This window comes from Osmerus mordax, chromosome 13 (assembly GCF_038355195.1).
Source record: "Osmerus mordax isolate fOsmMor3 chromosome 13, fOsmMor3.pri, whole genome shotgun sequence".
Taxonomy (NCBI): Eukaryota; Metazoa; Chordata; class Actinopteri; order Osmeriformes; family Osmeridae; genus Osmerus; species Osmerus mordax.
Window position 1 is genome coordinate 15,789,524 of NC_090062.1, and position 16,252 is coordinate 15,805,775.

The 16,252-nt window shown below is 50.2% G+C and overlaps 1 protein-coding gene across 1 annotated transcript in view; it reads right to left on the bottom strand.

Annotated features, from left to right (window-relative positions):
• il16 (interleukin 16) overlaps nt 1-14,226 on the bottom strand; it is a 20,636-nt gene extending 6,410 nt beyond the window's left edge. Inside the window, exons 1-20 of the mRNA XM_067248824.1 lie at nt 14,114-14,226; nt 13,486-13,621; nt 11,243-11,359; nt 11,063-11,165; nt 10,732-10,883; nt 10,418-10,528; nt 9,970-10,084; nt 9,752-9,825; nt 9,411-9,630; nt 9,112-9,229; nt 8,694-8,826; nt 7,920-8,007; nt 7,228-7,478; nt 6,772-6,909; nt 6,518-6,673; nt 6,048-6,104; nt 5,648-5,750; nt 3,934-5,309; nt 3,383-3,570; nt 2,530-2,716 (exon numbers count right to left, since the gene is read on the bottom strand). Of these exons, the coding sequence (XP_067104925.1) occupies nt 2,530-2,716; nt 3,383-3,570; nt 3,934-5,309; nt 5,648-5,750; nt 6,048-6,104; nt 6,518-6,673; nt 6,772-6,909; nt 7,228-7,478; nt 7,920-8,007; nt 8,694-8,826; nt 9,112-9,229; nt 9,411-9,630; nt 9,752-9,825; nt 9,970-10,084; nt 10,418-10,528; nt 10,732-10,883; nt 11,063-11,165; nt 11,243-11,359; nt 13,486-13,621; nt 14,114-14,226 (3,936 nt within the window). The remainder of the gene's footprint in view (nt 1-2,529; nt 2,717-3,382; nt 3,571-3,933; nt 5,310-5,647; nt 5,751-6,047; nt 6,105-6,517; nt 6,674-6,771; nt 6,910-7,227; nt 7,479-7,919; nt 8,008-8,693; nt 8,827-9,111; nt 9,230-9,410; nt 9,631-9,751; nt 9,826-9,969; nt 10,085-10,417; nt 10,529-10,731; nt 10,884-11,062; nt 11,166-11,242; nt 11,360-13,485; nt 13,622-14,113) is intronic.
• Between the last annotated feature and the right edge of the window lie 2,026 nt (nt 14,227-16,252).

Consider the following 16,252-nt stretch of genomic DNA (forward strand, 5'->3'; position numbering starts at 1 on the left):
GTGGTTAGTATGTGTGTTTTGGGGTAAATGACCAAAGGGGTTATTATGTATGTTTTGAATAAAATGACCAAAGGGGTCAGTATGTGTGTTTTGGATTAAAGGACCAAATGGGTCATTATCTGTGTTTTGGGGTAAATGACCAAAGGGGTTAGCATGTGTGTTTCGGATAAAATGACCAAAGGGATTAGTATGTGTGTTTTGAATAAAATGACCAAAGGGGTTAGTATATGTGTTTTGAATAAGATGACCAAAGTGGTTATTATGTGTGTTTTGAATAAAATGACCAAAGGGGTTAGTATGTGTGTTTTGGGGTAAATGACCAAAGGGGTTAGTATGTATGTTTTGGGGTAAATTACCAAAGGGTTTAGCATGTGTGTTTCGGATAAAATGACCAAAGGGGTTAGTATGTGTGTTTTGAATAAAATGACCAAAGGGGTTAGTATGTGTGTTTTGAATAAAATGACCAAAGGGGTTAGCATGTGTGTTTGGATGAAAAGACCAAAGGGGTTAGTATGTGTGTTTTGGATAAAAAGACCAAAGGGGTTAGTATGTGTGTTTTGAATAAAATGACCAAAGGGGTTAGTATGTGTGTTTTGAATAAAATGACCAAAGGGGTTAGCATGTGTGTTTTGAATAAAATGACCAAAGGGGTTAGCATGTGTGTTTTGGATAAAAAGACCAAAGGGGTTAGTATGTGTGTTTTGAATAAAATGACCAAAGGGGTTAGCATGTGTGTTTTGAATAAAATGACCAAAGGGGTTAGCATGTGTGTTTTGAATAAAATGACCAAAGGGGTTAGCATGTGTGTTTGGATGAAAAGACCAAAGGGGTTAGTATGTGTGTTTTGTGGTAAATGACCAAAGGGGTTATTATGTGTGTTTTGAATAAAATGACCAAAGGGGTTAGCATGTGTGTTTTGAATAAAATGACCAAAGGGGTTAGTATATGTGTTTTGAATAAAATGACCAAATGGGTTAGTATGTGTGTTATGGGGTAAATGACCAAAGGGGTTATTATGTGTGTTTTGAATAAAATGACCAAAGGGGTTAGTATGTGTGTTTTGGGGTAAATGACCAAAGGGGTTATTATGTATGTTTTGAATAAAATGACCAAATGGGTCATTATCTGTGTTTTGGGGTAAATGACCAAAGGGGTTAGCATGTGTGTTTCGGATAAAATGACCAAAGGGATTAGTATGTGTATTTTGAATAAAATGACCAAAGGGGTTAGTATATGTGTTTTGAATAAGATGACCAAAGTGGTTATTATGTGTGTTTTGAATAAAATGACCAAAGGGGTTAGTATGTGTGTTTTGGGGTAAATGACCAAAGGGGTTAGCATGTGTGTTTTGAATAAAATGACCAAAGGGGTTAGCATGTGTGTTTGGATGAAAAGACCAAAGGGGTTAGTATGTGTGTTTTGTGGTAAATGACCAAAGGGGTTATTATGTGTGTTTTGAATAAAATGACCAAAGGGGTTAGCATGTGTGTTTTGAATAAAATGACCAAAGGGGTTAGTATATGTGTTTTGAATAAAATGACCAAATGGGTTAGTATGTGTGTTATGGGGTAAATGACCAAAGGGGTTATTATGTGTGTTTTGAATAAAATGACCAAAGGGGTTAGTATGTGTGTTTTGGGGTAAATGACCAAAGGGGTTATTATGTATGTTTTGAATAAAATGACCAAAGGGGTCAGTATGTGTGTTTTGGATTAAAGGACCAAATGGGTCATTATCTGTGTTTTGGGGTAAATGACCAAAGGGGTTAGCATGTGTGTTTCGGATAAAATGACCAAAGGGATTAGTATGTGTATTTTGAATAAAATGACCAAAGGGGTTAGTATATGTGTTTTGAATAAGATGACCAAAGTGGTTATTATGTGTGTTTTGAATAAAATGACCAAAGGGGTTAGTATGTGTGTTTTGGGGTAAATGACCAAAGGGGTTAGCATGTGTGTTTCGGATAAAATGACCAAAGGGGTTAGTATGTGTGTTTTGAATAAAATGACCAAAGGGGTTAGTATGTGTGTTTTGGGGTAAATTACCAAAGGGTTTAGCATGTGTGTTTCGGATAAAATGACCAAAGGGGTTAGTATATGTGTTTTGAATAAAATGACCAAAGGGATTAGTATGTGTGTTTTGAATGAAATGACCAAACGCATCAGTATGTGTGTTTTGGATTAAATGACCAAAGGGGTCAGTATGTGTGTTTTGGATGAAATGACCAAAGGGGTTAGTATATGTGTTTTGAATAAAATGACAAAAGGGGTTAGTATGTGTGTTTTGAATAAAATGACCAAAGGGGTTAGCATGTGTGTTTTGGATAAAATGACCAAAGGGTTAGGTATCAGGTTTCAAATTACGGGGCGGCTTGGGGGGATTGACACCCCCAAATTAAGACAAAACACCTGTAATCATACATTTAACTTTACCCCCTGGAGAAGAAGTTGACCCCCCCGATAATTATTGTATAATTAGCACTCTGAGTGTGAGGTACAAATAGTAGCAGGGAACACCACCAGCCCTCACCTTCAGTGTTTCCTCATCCAGGGCCTTCACTTCCTCTATCATCCGGTTTATTTCCTGCGTGGGGATGGCTGAGATGACAGAGTGAGCGCACGCTGAGGAGGGCGTGGCTTGTGGGCGGTCCCGCCCCCCCTGGTCAGCTCCCGCCCCTTCCCCTCTCTCGATGGTGCACTCTCGCAGCTCTGCCAAGCTGATGACGCAAACAGGAAGTACCGTCAGCCATTTCCTCTCACACTCTGTCTCTCACACACACACAGACATGTACACACACACATGTACACACATGCAGACACACAGACACCTGTACACACTCAAAAACACACACTTGAACAGTATGACACTGTATGAACTGACAGTATGACAGTATGACAGTATGTATCATTGAAGGTCAGATCCTTTAACTCCTTGCAGAGGGTATAGAGAGTCAGTATGGACGTGCTGTGATTGTACCGAACTGCACTGAAACCATCAGACACAGCTCACCACGTTGAGACAGCACGTCAAACACAACCTCGGAACAGGAAGTCGAAATGTAAGAGGATCTTGCTCAGCTTGAACACACTTCCCCTCTAGAGACTATGCTGACTGTGTTCAGAAGCAGCCTGCTACAGATACAGTCTGTAGATAAGTCTGTTCCCGCCTGCTTCTCACCAACCACAGGAAAACACCTGTGTGGAGTCAGATGGCTGAGCGGTTAGGGAATTGGGCTAGTAATCTGACGTTGTGTCCTTGGGCAAGGCACTTCACCCTACTTGCCTCGGGGGAATGTCCCTGTACTTACTGTAAGTCGCTCTGGATAGGAGCGTCTGCAAAATGACTAAAATGTAAAATGTATAAAAATGTAAAATGTATTCACCTGACAGAGAAGCCTCTCTCAGCACCATCCACTCCAGGGTTCTGGGGGGCGGTCTGGGCTGGGTCGGGCTCCTCAAGGCTGGGGGGGTCCCCGGGAGGGCCGGCTGGCCAGGGGTTACCCAGGCTGGACGGGCAGGGGGAGGGAGAGGGGGGCAGGGAGTTCATGGAGCGCATAAAAGCATGAGACACCTGCGGAGATGAGAGGAGGAGATCTGAAAACAGATAAGCCAGTGGAACAAGGCCAGGTGTACACACTACACACGTGTGCATCTGGTTTACATACTACACACAAACACACACTAGTATATCTGGTGTACATACACTATTTGTATGTCCCATTGGATAAAAGCATCCACTAAATGAATACTTACATTTACACATTCAGGCTCAGTTTCCCAGACATGTACTGAGCATTGTCCTAAAGTAAGTGAAATATTCAATGAAGATCTCCATTGAAAATGGTTTTAGTCTAGAACTAGGCTTAATCCATGTCTGGTAAACTGGGCTTCAGTGTTCATGGTGTTCATACTACACATTCACACACTACTGTACCTGGTTGCTGAAGGACAGTATCTTGCCCAGACTTTCTCCCTCCAGAGCCCTCAGAGCAGGGCCGTCCAGGCAGGGGGAGGAGCCCAGGGGCAGGCTACGTGTCCGATGGCTGGCCTGCTTGAGCTGGCTCTGGGCCTCGTCCCCGTCTGCTGGAGGACCCTCCGTCTTGGCGCTGTAGGACCTCCTGGGAGCCAGGTCTTGGGGCAGCACGGAGGAGTCCGAAGCCCCATCGAGGGGCTCGGTTTCCGGGGCTGAGTCTGGGGGAGGGGCCCCCTCTGATGGAGGGCTGCTCTGGTGACTGGGGTCGTGGCTTTGAGGGTCTTCTGGTTCTGGGGGGCTCTGGGAGACTCTGAGAACTCTGGGGGAGTCGGGGGGAGAGGGTTCGGGGGAAGAGGGGTCAGGGGTCGGAACTGTGACGGGGAGAGAGGCTGGAGACGGAGGGGGGGAGGCAGAAACAGGGGGATGGGAGGATGGAGGGGGAGGGGGGGAGGCAGAAACAGGGGGACGGGAGGATGGAGGGGGAGGGGGGGAGGCAGAAACAGGGGGACGGGAGAAGGGAGGGGGAGGGGGGGAGGCAGAAACAGGGGGACGGGAGGATGGAGGGGGAGGGGGGGAGGCAGAAACAGGGGGACGGGAGAAGGGAGGGGGAGGGGAAGAGGTCTTTTGCACTTTTTCCTCTTCACATGAAGGCAGGTCATCCCTGGCTCTCCGGGAGGTGTTGTCCTTGTCGGCAGCAGCAGCAGCAGCAGCGTGCAGGGGGGCAGGGACACCCCTGGGCTTGTCCAAGAGAGGCAGGGAGCTGGAGGGGCCCAGCGCTCTCCTGGTACTCCCGTTCTGAACACCCTCAGGGCTAGAGAACGTCTCGAACGAGTGGATCTTCTGTTTGATTGACAGGTTGGCTGCAGAGGAAGCAGACCTCAGGTTCACTCCAAAGGTTCTGGTCCCGCCCACTCTAGCTCTGTGTTCCGGGGGCGTGGCCTTCTCCTGCTGGCCCCTCCCATTACGGATGCTCCTCAAGCTCTGGCGGACCCACGTGGGCTTGGGGGCCACCGGTGGACCCTTCTTCCCCCCTGGGGGATCCTCAGACCTGGGGGAGAGAGGGCGCTCTGGAGGGGGGTCATTCGGTTCAGAGGGGGTCTCTCGTTCATCCATTGTGACCGGGCTGTGGGTACGTGTGTGTTTGTTGTGCTGGCGTTCTGCAGTGTGTTGGTGGAGGTGTGTGTCGTCTGGATGCCGTGAGTCTGGAGGGTGGGGCTCCTGCTCTGGGGAGCAGTCGGAGATGCGAACCCAGGGGTCGTGCAGCTGTTCTGGGGAGAGCTGCTCCACTCGGCCCTGTCTTCTCAAGAGGGGTCTGGAGCCCTGGGCGAGCGGGAGCACTGAGACAGAGAGAGCGGGCACGCACGAGCACACAGAATGAGCTGACATGGAGGAGGATGTGAGCACAGCTTTCTGACTTTGATTACAACATCAACATCATCGCGTTAAATCAGCCTTTCTCAATCCTGGTCCTCGTGCCCCCCTGTCCTGTATGTTTTAGATATTTTCACACACAGTGTTGGAGCAGGGAAACATCTAGAACATGCAGGGCAGGAGGACCACCGCGTTGACTGTAGCACAGCCCACAGAGAATCTGCTAGTCTAGTTCATCAGCCTATCCCATAATACTCTTCTGACCTGCTGAAATTCATGATCATAACCCATGCATGTCCCTTACCTGTGTGTAGTCTGTCGTTGGCACGGTGCGAGCGTTGAGGAGAGGCAGACGAACCATCTGCTTCTTTGCTTCCTCCCGGGTGCGCTCTCTCGCCCTCTCCTTCCTGTAACGCAAACAGGAAGTTGTGAGAGTGATCGCGCATCGCAATGCAACCACAGAGAGCAGGACACATGCACCCTGCAGCGCTTCAGGCAGACAACAACACCACACCAGATCAGAGCAGCAAAAATCACACCAACCACACCCCATGCTCCACAAGACACATGCCTGATGGACAGGTGTAGGGCAACACAGTCTTCCTACAGCGCACACACACACTTCAGTGTTCACCGATACGAGCAGCAAGACATGATTCAGGCCTCAGCAGCACAGGCGGAACGGATGAAGCGATCTCACATACACCTCGAAACAGTAACCTCAGGATCTTTCTCAGAGCCTTGTAAACGCTGGTGAACATCTGGGGGCGTGCGGAGAGATGGGTGGAGAGATAGCACACGGTTATGGGCGCAGAATGTGTCTGAATGAGGTCTTACAGTCATTAAGGTCAGTTGAGGATGTCGGCGGTGGTTAGGATTGTGTGTCTGAAACAGGAAACCGCAGTACAGAGAACCGTGCCATCTACAGCTGATGTGATGAAGCTGAATGGGGCTGTATCTCATTGGTCAGGTACAGCAGTTTCAGACGCCTTGTATGGGCATTGGTCCTGAGCTGGGCTGTCTTGTTGCATTGTGAAACCGTGTGAGGCTTATAGTGTGTGAGCCAAATGAGAGGAGCAGTGAAACACTGTTCTAGGGACCTCAGTGTGTGTGTCTGGAGACCTCAGTGTGTGTGTGTGTGTGTATACCTTGGTACTTCAGAGTGTGTGTGTACCTGGCAGCTGGTGTGTGAGGGGCTCCAGTCATCCTCCCTGACTGGAGAGCCTCTGCTGGAGCCAGTGGCGTCCCCCGCCCAGCCCTCTGCACTGGTAGCGTCTGGGGGCCTGCTGCTGCCGCGCTGGGCTCCTGGGCCCAGGCCCTGCGGTCTGGACTACAGAGGAAGCACACAGAGAACATCCTGTCACATGACACACCAGGAAGTCCTTTATTTAAATATATTTATTTCACTGGCATGATTGGTCCAGCTACCTTGCTGCCCCTAGTGGCCAGGTCTGGGGCTTGCGGGCTGGTGAGGGTAGCAGGGGAGTTATAGGGGACGTTGTAGTCATCCTCAATGTACACCGGTGCTGACAGCCTGTTTTCAGACCAGGACTCTGTCATGGGGCCCTGGAAGGAGGCAGGAGTAGAGAGGGACATTATCCTACAGGGAGTCAGATGGCTGGGCGCTTAGGGAATCAGGCTATTAATCAGAAGGTTGCCGGTTCAATTCCCAGCCGTGCTAAATGACATTGTGTCCTGGGCAAGGCACTTCACCCTACTTGCCTTGGGGGGAATTTCCTTGTACTTACTGTAAGTCGCTCTGATTAAGAGTGTCTGCAAATGTAAAATGTAAATGTACTGGAGAGCACGGATCTGGAGCTCTGGTCTTCTGACTGTCTAACCCTGACATACATGTTCACACACACTCTGGCAGACTTCTCTCACCCTGGGGACATCCAGACTGTGGACCCGTGCGGGGGGGTGGTGGTGAGGGACCTGGAGGTTGTGTGTCTTCCCAGATCCGGGCCCAGGTCCAGGCCCGGGGCCGGGGCAGCGGTGGTGGGTGTGGGTGCTGTCACTGCAGGAGCGAGTCATGGTCTTCTGGGCCCTCCTGGTGGTCAGCTGACTGAAGCTCCTCTCCAGACAGCGTTCACACTTCTGCCTGCCGTGGGAGCAGGGCTCCAGGCGTCGCAGGCCTGCCAGGAACACACAACCAGACTCTGCTGAGCCTCAGGAACACACAACCAGACCCAGCTGAGCCTCAGGAACACACAACCAGACCCTGCTGAGCCTCAGGAACACACAACCAGACCCAGCTGAGCCTCAGGAACACACAACCAGACCCTGCTGAGCCTCAGGAACACACAACCAGACCCTGCTGAGCATCAGGAAGTCAGAAAGGAAACGTGAAACCAGTTCCTGATTACAAATCTAAATATAAAAAGCTTCCGCAGCTCAGCTTATCTCGGAGACCATCTGCTCTGAGAGGAAGCCCAGGCTCAGCCGCTGGCAGCCAGGCACACTCGGACGTGATGTCACCATTAAATGATCTCTTCCTGTTATCTGTCAGGCCTGGCGGCGAGGGGCAGCTTGAGTCATCAGTCTGGGGAGTTGTGTGTGCGTCGAGGGACTGTTACCATCGATGCTCCACAGGCTCTTCTCCCGTCTCAGCTTGCTTCTCTCCACGGCGCTGGCTATCGCCTCGTTCAGCTGCAGCTCCGACACCTGCACAGAGAGCACGGAAACACCGTCACAGAGAGCACGGAAACACCGTCACAGAGAGCACGGAAACACCGTCACAGAGAGCACGGAAACACCGTCACAGAGAGCACGGAAACACCGTCACAGAGAGCACGGAAACACCATCACAGAGAGCACGGAAACACCGTCACAGAGAGCACGGAAACACCGTCACAGAGAGCACGGAAACACCGTCACAGAGAGCACGGAAACACCGTCACAGAGAGCACGCCCCGGAAACACCAGTGTGGCCAGTGTGTTGGAGGCCAGTGTGTGGGAGGCCAGTGTGTGGGAGGCCAGTGTGTTGGAGGCCAGTGTGTTGGAGGCCAGTGTGTTGGAGGCCAGTGTGTTGGAGGCCAGTGTGTTGGAGGCCAGTGTGTGGGAGGCCAGTGTGTTGGAGGCCAGTGTGTTGGAGGCCAGTGTGTGGGAGGCCAGTGTGTTGGAGGCCAGTGTGTGGGAGGCCAGTGTGTTGGAGGCCAGTGTGTTGGAGGCCAGTGTGTGGGAGGCCAGTGTGTTGGAGGCCAGTGTGTTGGAGGCCAGTGTGTGGGAGGCCAGTGTGTTGGAGGCCAGTGTGTGGGAGGCCAGTGTGTTGGAGGCCAGTGTGTTGGAGGCCAGTGTGTGGGAGGCCAGTGTGTTGGAGGCCAGTGTCAGCAGCGAGGGAGGTTGTGTACTTTGGGGTCCGGGTGTCGACTGATGATGATCTGGACCGAACCAGGAGGGCAGTGGCTCAGAACCGTGTACACATCGTTCAGGGCCATGTTATACACCACCGTGTCATTGATCTCCATGATCTCATCCCCGCATCTGAAACACAGACAGTGAGAGAGAAAACGAGTGCTGGGGGTCAGGAACACATGAGAGACAAAGAGAAAGCTAGCTTGATACCAACAAAGAAGACTGTTGGACACTGAATAGAAAGCTTGAGAAGTGTGTATCAGCCTTGAGAAGCAGGTTCATTCTAACCAGCAGTTAGTCTATATAACCAGCAGGTTAATTCTGACCAGTAATTAGTCTATGTAACCAGGCCTGGTCCAACTATTTCTTAGCTTTGGTGAGCAGGGTGTTCCACCCAGCATGTGGTGACCCCACCTGAGTCTGCCATCCATGTGTGCCCCAGACCCAGGCGACAGGGTGTGGATGTAGATGCCAGGACACCCGTCTCCAGAGGGTACACAACACAGGCCAATGCCCAGCCCCACGCCAGCCTCTGCAGACCCAACACACACACACACAAGAGCCTTTCAGTCACAGTGACAAAACATAAACACCAGACAAAAAGATTCCCTCATTGTAAATCTAATTGTTTTACTGCAGTGAGAGTGTTCGTGTCCCCTGGTCTGTACCTGGGGGACTCAGGAGTAGGGGGAGGGGGGGGGGTGAACTCTGACCTTTGATCAGGGTCATCTCCATCATGAGGCGGTCGCCTGGTTTCTCAGGCAGGGTGTTGAGGTAGTGGAAGTCTCCCAGCTCCCCGCTGGGCTGAGCCATGCCTGTGCTGGAGCTGAGGGAATGGGACCTACACAGCTGCACTACTGGCGCCTGGCCACAGAGGGCGCCAACTCGCAGACTGGTCCGCACAGCCAGGGTCAACAGACCCTTCTTTATTTGCTGCAGACAGGGAGAGGAAATAACTGATCCAATTAGTTGCTCTTAAGTGAACCTATACGTGCGCTTTATTTTGTAACTTAACTTATTTAAACTTCTCGAGAGTTTAGCAGAGTGGTCTCACTTTGAACCTTTGAAGTGCATCCTCATGTGTCAGACCATGCAGAGACTCTCCATTCAGATCCAGGATCTCATCTCCTGAGAAAGAGACAGAGGAGAGAAAGAGAGAGAGAGACAGAGAGATAAAGAAAAGAGAGAGACAGAGAGATAAAGAAAGATGGATCAGTCAGTATACAAGGAACCGTATATGGTATATGGTACCCCGCCCCCACGCCCCCTCACCTTCCTGGAGCCTGCCGTCAGCAGCTGCGGCCCCCCCAGGGAAGATGGTCTTCACGTAGATCCCCATGGGTCCGTACATGCTGTCTCTTCCTCCCACGATGCTGAAGCCCAAACCCTGGACACAACAGAACACCTGCCGTCAACCAGGAACCTGCAGCACCAGTAACCTGTGGCACCAGTAACCTGTGGCACCAGTAACCTGCCGTCAACCAGGAACCTGCAGCACCAGTAACCTGCAGCACCAGTAACCTGCAGCACCAGTAACCTGCCGTCAACCAGGAACCTGCAGCACCAGTAACCTGCGGTACCAGTAACCTGTGGTACCAGTTGCCAACCAGCTGAGCTCCTAGTAACCTGCAGTAGCAGTAACTTGTAGCACCAGTAACCTGCAGCACCATTAACCTGCAGATCTGGTAGTCTGGGGGTCAGGAGGGAGGGGTTCTGGTACCTTGCCGTGACCCTTCACCAGGACGATGTTGCAGATGACGAAGGCCTGGACGCTGCTGCAGGACTGGACCAGGTGGGCAGAGCTGAGGGAACGAGAGGGCCGGGGAGCCGGCTGGGAAAAACATCACACACACTTACACACCTGGAGTAGGTCTCTTTCTCTAACACTCTCTCTCACTCTCTCTTTCTTTCTTTCTCTTTATCTCTCTCCCTCTCTTCTCATTCTCTCTTTCTCTTTATCTCTCTCCCTCTCTCCTCATTCTCTCTTTCTCTTTATCTCTCTCTGTCTCTCTCACACACACACACACACAGCACCTGTGTGTTGTTCTGAGGAAACTCCAGCTGCTGAGACAGGGACTTCCTGTTGCCGTAGAAACCATCGGCCGGTGTGTGTGTGTGGCTGGGACAGGGGCCAGACGACTTCAGGATGATGGAGTCCAGATCTCCTATCCAGTAGGGATGAACGCCTGAGGATACAGAACAACAACGATGGCCTCTGTGTGGCAGAGAGACAGAGGGGTGGAGAGAGAGAGCGAGAGAGAGAGAGAGAGAGAGAGAGAGAGAGAGAGAGAGAGAGAGAGAGAGAGAGAGAGAGAGAGAGAGTAGAGAGTGGTAGAGAGATAGAGAGATAGAGATAAGGTCTCACTAGTAGAGTTGGAGCGATTTCTCTTGGCTGTCTGATCCTGAGGGTCCTCCTCTATATTCTCTGCCTCCCAACATCGCTCCTCGTTCACCTCAGGGATGGGCAGCTGCAACACACACACACACACACATAAACAGACGGCTGGTGCAGCAGAGATCCAGGCTCTGACTGTGTGTCTAGTACCTTGAGATGGTTGTTGTTGGTCAGGGGTCCTGAGTCTGTTCGGCAGAGAGGGGCAGGGTGCTGGGGGACAGGGGTCCTGCCCAGGCAGAGGGACTTGTCTTCAAACACGGAAGTTCCCTTCAAACCAGAGCAATAACAACCTGGTGTTATGCAACACCACTGAGAGGATGGAAACCAATCTATTTCCCTTCACAGTTTCGATTTAAATGATTGTTGTTTCCAATTTTTTGTTCTGGAACCATCCACACCAGGTCTACTCAGTGGAAACAGGGAGACCAACAGAGAAAACCTGAGAGAGACGAAGAGCAGGATGGAGAGAGAGAGACAGAGAGAGAGAGACAGAGAGAGAGACACAGAGAGAGAGAGAGAGAGAGAGAGAGAGAGAGAGAGACAGAGAGAGAGAGAGAGAGAGAGACAGAGAGACAGAGAGAGAGAGAGAGAGAGAGAGAGAGAGAGAGAGAGAGAGAGAGAGAGAGACAGAGAGAGAGAGAGAGAGAGAGAGACAGAGAGAGAGAGAGAGAGAGAGAGAGAGAGAGAGAGAGAGAGAGAGAGAGAGAGAGAGAGAGAGAGAGAGAGAGAGAGAGAGAGAGAGAGAGAGAGAGAAGAGAGAGAGAGAGAGAGAGAGAGAGAGAGAGAGACAGAGAGAGAGAGACAGAGAGAGAGAGAGAGAGAGAGAGAGAGAGAGAGAGAGAGAGAGAGAGAGAGAGAGAGAGAGAGAGAGAGAGAGAGAGAGAGAGAGAGAGAGAGAGAAGAGGACTGTAGAGCAGGGGATGAGTCAGAGTTGTCAGCTGAGTCCAGAGTCGTCACATGCACAGACATTATTTCCTTCATGTCTGTCCCTCCCTGCTCTTTCTCTCTCTTCTCTCCCTCCTTCATCCCTCCCTCCTCTCATCCTTCTCTATACCTCCCTCCCTCCTCACTAAGGAAGCAAATCAGTGACCTAATGTTTTGAATTTTGAACTGAAATGTGAATTTATTTCAATGTAAAAAAAAAATCTGATCCAAAAATTCAATGTTCAGAAATTCTGGTTGCTCAAATTCAAACTCCTCCTCAGACCCCAGGCTGTGATTGTATGACTGATCTGCATGTATGCATGTATGACTGCCTGCAGCTACACCTCAATGAGAGGGGCCTGAGGAGAGAGCTCTGCAGTTAGTCAGGCTCAAATCCTGTACTTATCCTTGGTATCCCGGATGTTGCAATCAGATCTTTTTCTGCCCAATTTATTTTGGCTCGAATTTTTTCATCTCGACATTTTCCTGTTCATTTCAAAATTCGAATTTGAGCAGCCTAAATGTTATTCTATTTGGATTTTTGAAGCTTGATTTTTTTCGTAATTTTACTGTTCGAATTTGAGGAACCTGAATTTCCGAACCTTAAATTTTTTTGAAATAAATTCAAAGAGGTGAATTCAAAACCAACAAATTCGGTGGTGTTTACATTTTAATTAAGTATTCAATGCTTTTTCTAATCAAAACATTACTTTATTGAATTGCTTCAATACCTCTACCTCCTCTCTTCCTTCACCCTCGCTCTTTCTCCCTATTCTCTCCCTCCTTTTACCATCCCTCCCTTCCACATCTCCCCCCTCCCCCCTCCCCTCCTCTCTCCTGCAGCAGGTCCTGTCTCGTCTAACAGACAGGTCTTAGCTAGCGGAGGTGTTACATCACACTGTATAAACCCTCTACATCAGGTACACACTCCAGCTCTGATCACAACACCGGCCGCTTCCAGTGACTGAGCAAACACAGGGACATTCTCCACGTGTGTTTCTACTGCTGTAACCCAGGTGAGTCCATGTAACCCAGGTGAGTCCGTGTAACCCAGGTGAGTCTGTGTAACCCAGGTGAGTCTGTGTAACCTGGGTGAGTCTGTGTAACCTGGGTGAGTCTGTGTAACCTGGGTGAGTCCATGTAACCCAGGTGAGTCTGTGTAACCCAGGTGAGTCCATGTAACCCAGGAAGCCTGACTGCACTGTATCAAGACGTGTGAGAGATGGGATCTAGAGTTGTCTCCCAGGTTCCAGCTGCTCGTTGTTCCAGCAGTGTGCTGGCTAGAGGTGTTTAGGGATAGGGCTGCAGGGTGGGATGTGAATGCCAAGCCAAGTCTGAGCTGGTGGCTGAGAGGATGAAGGAACAAACCATGCAATATATACGTGTGAAATATCAACCTGTTGGTGAGGATTTGGAAGGTCAGACAACCCACGTTTGCGACGGCGATCGACAGGAAGTGGGTATTTTACCTCTGCAGGTCTGTCCTCGCTGCGAGCCTGGCTGTTCCTGCCCGTGTGCAGCCTCCCCCCCTCCACCTCCCTCCCGGCCTGTTCAGTCAGACACTGCCCGTTGAAGGGCGCCAGTCGCTCTGGGCTGGGGAGGCAGCTGGTCCAGGAGAGAGAGCACACACACACACAACAGGAGCATCACAAACAGGTTGTCTAGTCTACCAAAGCCTTACATCTCTAAGATTCGCCAAAGGCAAATTTCAAAACATTTTACGTTGTGTTTTCTTACCTTATCAGTGCATTACAATGAGTAAGATATTACATTACATGATCGGGGAGTATACAAAAATAGCTTGTCCGCAGACCTCAGTGACCTAATGGGTGCGTGCAATTTTAAGAGGTCTGAGATATATGATGGGGCCTGTCCATTAAGAGCTTTAAAAACAAACAGTAACGTTTTAAAACGTATTCTAAACTGGACACTGGACACATAGGTGTAGTATAGGAGAGGCAGGAGTGGTACAGGAGTAGCATGGGAGTGGTCTAGGAGAGGAGAAGTACAGGGTCCTAGTAGAACATAAGTATCCATCCTGCAGTGAGCTGGTTGTGAGCTGGTTGTGAGCTGGTTGTGAGCTGGTTGTTCCAGTACCTGTGGCCCTCTCCTCCATCCTTCCCTTGCAGCACACAGCCCTGCTTGTCCTCCGCCTGGACGCTGCTATCAGGCCCCAGGCCCTCCTCGCCCCCCCTGGACGACACACACATCCTCCAGATGCTGCTCTCCTGTGCCAACACACACACAGACGCACACACACACACACACACACACACGGGCGCACACCATGCAGGGTAAAAACACAAGGGGATCTTTATATCTTTATGTCTTCATGACCAAATATTCAGTTCCCAGGAAGCCAGCAGTTGAATAAACAGTAGCAGATACCTTTTATTGGTCCATGAAGTGTGTGTGAATTACCTTTATGAGACGTGTGTTTCAGTTGCATTTATGAGGAAACTATATGATTATCCTAAATCTCTCCTAACGTGATCATTATAAAAAAAACACAGCAGGCTCTTTTCAGAAGGATCGTTAAAAAGCTATTTGCTTCAGAGTTGCACGCTTTTCTACTACACATACAGCCATGCCCTGTTGGGAACCAGGAATTACAACCTGAAGCTAGGGAGTGTTATTTATGACAAATAGAAGAACGCGTGTACTAAATACCCCAAACTTAAACTTAACATCCTGACCTTGTTCAACTCATGGTCACGTCCATGACAGCCTAACAATCCTGATAGGACCTCCATCCACCCCCTGAGGGTCAAAGTTCATTTAGGAACTTGAGGTCAATGGGAAGGGTTAAACCAGTAGCCTGTGAATGCCTCCAGGGTCTGTCTCGTGACAGCTAGCTAGTTCATTCATGAACAGTGATTTAGGAGCTCCTTCCTGACACTAATCTGGCCGGCAGCAGGAGAGTTAATTAACAGCCCTGCTGAACACTTTCTCTGTGCTGCATGGAGATCCATAGATGGGCTGCCTCCATGATTACACAAGCCAGGCCAGTCCAGGCCAGGCAGGTTATCATGTATCTGATGTTCTTCCTAATTCACCTGGTCTGAGGTGACTAGCATGCTGCAGCCGAGGTCAGCGTCCGTGTGACTTCTCGTGTACACTCACATGCTGGAGTCTGAGAGAAACTCCAGTGTTAACACCCTACCCCAGGGGTCTGGGTCTCACAGACTGAGAGAGGGAGGGAAAGAGAGATAAAGAGAGAGAGAGATGGAGAGAGAGAGATGGAGAAAGAGGGAGAGAGAGAGATAAAGAGAAAAAAGATAGTGAGAGAGAGATAAGAAGAAAGAAAGAGAGAGAGAGAGAGAGAGAGAGAGAGAGAGAGAGAGAGAGAGAGAGAGCGATAGAGAGAGAGAGAAAGAGAGAGAGAGTCAGAGTGTGTCAGAGAGGTTATGACATCAGTGGAATGCGTCGGGGCCTGCAGTATTATCATGGCTGCCGTGTCTGGCAGGAGCCAACAGACGACGTCTTTGTGTCCCGTAGAGGCAGCTGCCTCTCTCTGCCAGCTGCCTCTCTCTGCCTCCCACGCTCAGAGCATGTGATTATTATTACATCTACTGAAGAAACACAAGCAAGGCCCAAACCTAGCTCAGGCAGAGCTCCGGCCTGGACTAATGTTATGGTGCCTCTGTGATCAGTCAGTGTGTAGGGCCCGAGTCTGACAGGAGAATGTGTGCAAGAGGACAGCTAGCCGGTCGTCCCTGGAGACAGGCATGATGCATGTTGTGGTGTGTGAGGTCACGCTCCCGTACATGATAATTCATCTTCAGCCTCTCAGCTGATACCACTGCTGCTGCTCTACGACACTGTTTCCTTTTACACACGCACGCACGCACACACACCCAAACACACATACACCCACACCCACAAACACACGCGTACACAAACAAACACATGCATACACTCACACACATGCACTAAAGGCTGAATTCCTGTTACATACACACTACATACGTAAGACAGAAGTCAATAAATAACCTAAACCAGAGCGCTGGTAAACAGGAAGATGAGTGGTAGGAAGCTGCGTGCTGTAAACCCGTGTGCTGGACTCTTACCTTGATGCTGAAGATCCTCCTGGCGCTCTTTCTCTCCTCGGGGGCTCGGACCGCTCCGGGCTGGACGGGTGGCTGTGTAGAAACCTGAAAGCCCTCGTCCACGGCTCCTCCCTGGATCTTTCTCCAGTAGCTCTGGTCCCAGTCCCCTTCTCTAGCTCCCTCGGAG